The 4,792-nt window shown below is 52.7% G+C and overlaps 1 protein-coding gene across 1 annotated transcript; it reads left to right on the top strand.

Moving 5' to 3' along the window:
- The first annotated feature begins 2,284 nt into the window (after window positions 1-2,284).
- On the top strand, window positions 2,285-3,687 carry atoh1a (atonal bHLH transcription factor 1a). Its single transcript, XM_048542843.2, has one exon. It carries the CDS (start codon window positions 2,387-2,389, stop codon window positions 3,485-3,487), a length of 1,101 nt encoding a protein of 366 aa, XP_048398800.1. The 5' UTR covers window positions 2,285-2,386; the 3' UTR covers window positions 3,488-3,687.
- The last annotated feature ends 1,105 nt before the right edge of the window (window positions 3,688-4,792 follow it).

Here is a 4,792-nt window from a genome sequence, read left to right as displayed (position 1 = left end):
TGTGCCCCCCTGCTAAGGAATTGGGTTTCTCCCTACGTACGTTTTGAGCTTTGTACACCTCAGTCAGATCGACCCCCTTCCCACCCCTGGCCCCTTCAGTTTTATCTGCTCTAACGAGTGGAACCTGCCTGGCCTCTCTCATTGTTGAATGGTTCCAACCCAGGTGACGTGCTGGTCAGCAAAAGCAAGATAGTACAGGATACTGGAGATCTGACGCAAACACACAGAGAATGCTGGAACAAAACTGGGCAAGTCTGACAGCGAGAGGGAGAGAGAAATCCATTATCAGAGCTACTCACTAGACCCGAAACATAAACTGTGTTTTCCCCTCTGTCAGGAGAGTCATGAAACGGAAGAGTTAACTCTGTTTCTCTCTCCATGTATTGAGTTTCTTCAGCATTACGTGTGTGTTTCTTTTGCAGCTTTCTGAGTGTCTTCTGCGTCGTTTCGAGTGAAAGAAGATTCACCGAGTGTTTGAGGACGGGAGGGAAGGCCTGATGTTGTTTGGAAGGGTTAATTCGCCAGCTGAGGGGTTTGGGAAACTGATTCGGCGATGCAGATCTGTGCAGTACTGCTGTCCCAGCTCCTCCCCTGCCCCAGCTCGGCCTGCGCAGTGAAGCAGGGAATGCGGACGCGTGGTGCTGCGGACGAAGCGTGTGATCAACGTGAAGCCCGGGCACAGAACGGGAGCTGGCCCCTGTCCCTCTTAACCACACCGTCCTGCGGAAAGATCCCCTGGTTAGCTAATCATTGATGGGAAGGTTAGCCTAATTCAGAGTCCGACCACTTATCTAAATGAAACAGCCCTAAAATATGATTTATTCTCCCGGCTTAGTGACACTTCTAACTTCTTCATTTCTCTTTGTGGTCAATGTCTTATAATTCATCCCCATCCTCCTCATTTATTCTCCCAACACAGTGAAACTTTTTAATTCGTCATTTCTCTTCTTAGACATTTTCCTACACTTTTTCTCCCTTGTCTTCATTTAGCCCACATTGCATGTCAAGGCGACGGCTGGTGCCTTTCGTGCAATGCGGAAACTGCCTGTTGCGACCTCCCCCACCAAAACCTTACTGAATGTGAGTGAGTGTGTGAGGGTCTCAGATATAGCCTACTCCGTGATCCATCATGTGGCTGTATCGGGCCTGGAGGGGACGGAGGGATTTGGAGAGGAAGGGGGTATGAATGGGTAAGAAGTCGAGGAGTGAGGAGAGTTGGGCAGAGGGGAGACTGGGGGTAGAAGGGTGAGGAGGGAGTGGGAGAGTGTGAGAAGGGTAAGGGAAGGGAGGATGGGGGGAGAAGGAAGAGAAGTGTGAAGATAGAGGGGGTGGGGAGGAGAAAGGGAGGGAAGTGTGAGAATTGAGGGGATAGGGAGGGAAAGAAGGGAGAGAAGTGTGAGGAGAGGGGGATAGGGAGGGGAGAAGGGAGAGAAGCGTGAGGATCGAGGGGATAGGGAGGGGAAGAAGGAAGAGAAATGTGAGGAGAGGGAGATAGGGAGGGAAGAAGGGAGAGAAGTGTGCGAATAGAGGGGATAGGGAGGGGGGAAGGGAGAGGTGAGAGGAGAGGAGGGATAGGGAGGGGAAGCAGGGAGAGAAGTGTGAGGAATGAGGGGATAGGGAGGGGGGAAGGGAGAGGTGAGAGGAGAGGAGGGATAGGGAGGGGAAGCAGGGAGAGAAATGTGAGGAGCGAGGGGATAGGGAGGGGGGAAGGGAGAGGTGAGAGGAGAGGAGGGATAGGGAGGGGAAGCAGGGAGAGAAGTGTGAGGAATGAGGGGATAGGGAGGGGGGAAGGGAGAGAAGTGTGAGGACAGAGGGAGAAGGATAGGAGAGTGGGGAGTAGAGGAGAGAGAGGAATCGGGAACTGAGGGGTGTGGGCGGGGGCGCCACGTGCCGCGCTGTTGCAAAACGGGCAGCGAGTGGCAACATTCCACCCACGCGCCGGGCCCGGGCCTGGCACAGCCCCGCTCCCCTTGTCGGCCTCTGATTTGATGGCCACGTCCCCCCCCCAAATTTGCATCGCAGTCTCTGGTAGGTGGAGGGCGCAAGAAGGCGCTCTCGCCCATTGGTCCCGCCGCACGCGCCGGGCTCGCGCCGCGATTGGCTGTCGACACGCGACCGGCGCGAGCCCCCATTCATGCCGTTTCCCCGCCCCCTCCCCCAATCGCAAGAACCCGAGGGAGGGAGGGGGGGTGCGCGGCGGCGGCGGCGCCTTTGATCCCCGGGCGGCGCGTGCCGCATTTAAAGGCAGCCGCAGTCCCGTCTCGCAGCAAGAGGAGCGGATTTGTGAGTCTGCTTTCTTTTTCTACATTATATCTCTATAACCTGCACACGCCTGGTGAGGTTGCATCGCCTTGTTTGCCTCCTATCACTTGTGTTTGTGTGCTGCATGTGCGGCGCTATTTACAAACACACACGCAAACTTTTGCAAGAAGATTTGCAGCAACTGCTTGCAAGACGTCAAAGCGTCTGGAGCAGTCACAAAGTTATCCTCCAGAGCTTTCTTTCCCCCACACTCCTCATTATTTTAGTTTCATTTTATTTGCAAAAAAAAGACACCAGTTGTTTTCTTTTTTATTTGCATCTTCCCAACCCCTGCCTGGTTTTCTCGCCTGTCTGCAATCATCGAGTTGTCATGAGCCAGATGCATTCGGAAGAGTGGACGGATCTGAAAGAGCTGGCGGCTGAGAGGTGTTTGCAGCAGCCTCAGGCAGGTCAGGGTTACCCGCAGCCCGCTGCACTGTCGCTGCTGGACACCGACCCCAGGGGATGGCTGGCACCCGATTTGCAAAGCGGAGGCACCTGCCCGGCTCACGGCGACTCCTACCTGTCTCCCGGTGGCTCCTCCTCGGAGGAGGAGCTGCTGCTGCTGGGGGCCGGGGCGGGAGCGGAGCCCGGCCGATGCAGCGGACGGGGTAAGAGCCCGGTGAGGGTGCGGGAGCTTTGCAAACTGAAAGCTGGGGAGCTGGGATGCCGGCAGCGGGCTCCGGCCAGCGGGGTGCAGAGACAGAGGAGGCTGGCGGCGAACGCCCGGGAGAGGAGGAGGATGCACGGCCTGAACCACGCCTTCGACCAGCTCCGCGGGGTCATCCCCTCCTTCAACAACGACAAGAAGCTGTCAAAGTACGAGACTTTGCAGATGGCGCAGATCTACATCAGCGCCCTGGCCGAGCTGCTGCAAGGGGGCGAAGCCGAAACGAACCCCCGGGCTCCGGGGAACTCCTCTCCCCCGGGTTGCAGGCGCTATCCCCCCGGCCAGGGACACCCTCCTCCACCCCCTCCCCCACTGTTGCAAACCGGCCCCAGGGCCCCGCCGTTCGCCTTCCAGGACGGGCCGTCCGCTTCCCCCGAAGCCAGCAAGACCTCCCCCCGCTCCCAGCGGAGTGACGGGGAGTTCTCCCCCCGCTCGCACTCCAGCGACTCAGAGGATGTGCCCCTGGACCTGCCGAGCGAAGACGACGAGCTACCTGAAGCTCCGAATTACCAATAATTGCAGCCAGGCAGCGAACGGAGAGGAGACGCAACGTGGACTCCAGTTTCTATACAAATATATATTTTTTTTAACAAGTGCAGAATGAACTTCTTTTTCATGCCGAACGAACTTTTACCCCGTGAGGACTGAGCTTTTATTGCAAGTTCCTCCCATGCAGTTTTTTTTAAATTTCCCCCGCGCAGCATAATTTTATTGCCCCCCCCCCCCCCCCCCCCGCCATGCAGAATCAGTTCTTTGTCCCCGGGTGCAGGGTGACCTGTTTCTGAGGAAGGGTCACCGGACCCGAAACTTTAACCCTGTTTTCTCCTTCACAGATGCTGCCGGACCGGCTGAGCTTTTCCAGAAACTTCTGTTTTTGTGACCCATTTCTCCATCCCAGGACTGTTTTTGTTGCAATTTCCTCCCATCCAGAATTAATTTTCACTGCACCCCCCCCCAACCACCTCCCCGGACAGCGTGAGTTATAACCATTCCCCAGACCTTGCACAATGAGTTTTCTCCCTCCATCCCTCAAACCCAAACAGAAGAATCCTTTTTTTTTACTCGCCCCCCCCCAACCACCCCGCAGAGCAAGCTTATTTCTCCACGCTGAATAACCTGTTTTTTGTATTGCATTCTAAGTTGTTGCTATTGTCGTTTTGCTATCGCGCTGAAGTGCTAATAGAATATTTCTGTTTCCGATGTTTGGAAAATATGTTGCTAATTCTTGATACTCATCACAGTCAGTGATGATGCTCCTTAATAGCGCACGCACTTTAAACCTCGGCCTTTTGGAGAACTGCCAATTCTAGTGTTTATCATATTTATGTAGCTCCCTTGTATTCGGTGGTTTATATATAGAGAGATTTTATATATATATATATGAAAAAGTAATATTGTTTTGAGATCTTTGTGACCGGCGTTTTGTCTCGTAGACGATTTTAATGTCTTGGCTGCTGGAAACATTATTTATTGGTCAGTTGAGTGTACATCTTTCTTCTTGCTTTGTTCAGCTATTGTTTTGTATATTGTACATAAATATAAGATTTTAAATTCCAAACGGACAAATGGGAAATTGTAACTTTTTTCTAAAAACAAAAGTCCCTTTAAAATTAGCAATTGTGTTTTGTGTTTGATGCCACCGATGATGTATTGTTGCTTTTTATTTGAGTTTTTAAACTACAATAAATCTAACTGGAAACGCATGCTGTGGAAATGTTTGTTACTTAAGAAGACACAGATGTTCTTAGAATATTCGTTCATATTTTTCCACAAAAGTGTTTAAAACAAAACTAGATTCTTGAACGAAAGATTTTTCTCCCG

The sequence above is a fragment of the Stegostoma tigrinum genome, chromosome 1 (assembly GCF_030684315.1).
Source record: "Stegostoma tigrinum isolate sSteTig4 chromosome 1, sSteTig4.hap1, whole genome shotgun sequence".
Classification (NCBI taxonomy): Eukaryota; Metazoa; Chordata; class Chondrichthyes; order Orectolobiformes; family Stegostomatidae; genus Stegostoma; species Stegostoma tigrinum.
Note: the sequence above shows the minus strand (reverse complement) of the source record. Positions and strands in the feature narration are given on the sequence as shown.

Coding starts and splice junctions, on each gene's coding strand:
- atoh1a (XM_048542843.2), top strand. CDS start 2,387: ATGTGCGGCGCTATTTACAAACACACACGCAAACTTTTGCAAGAAGAT.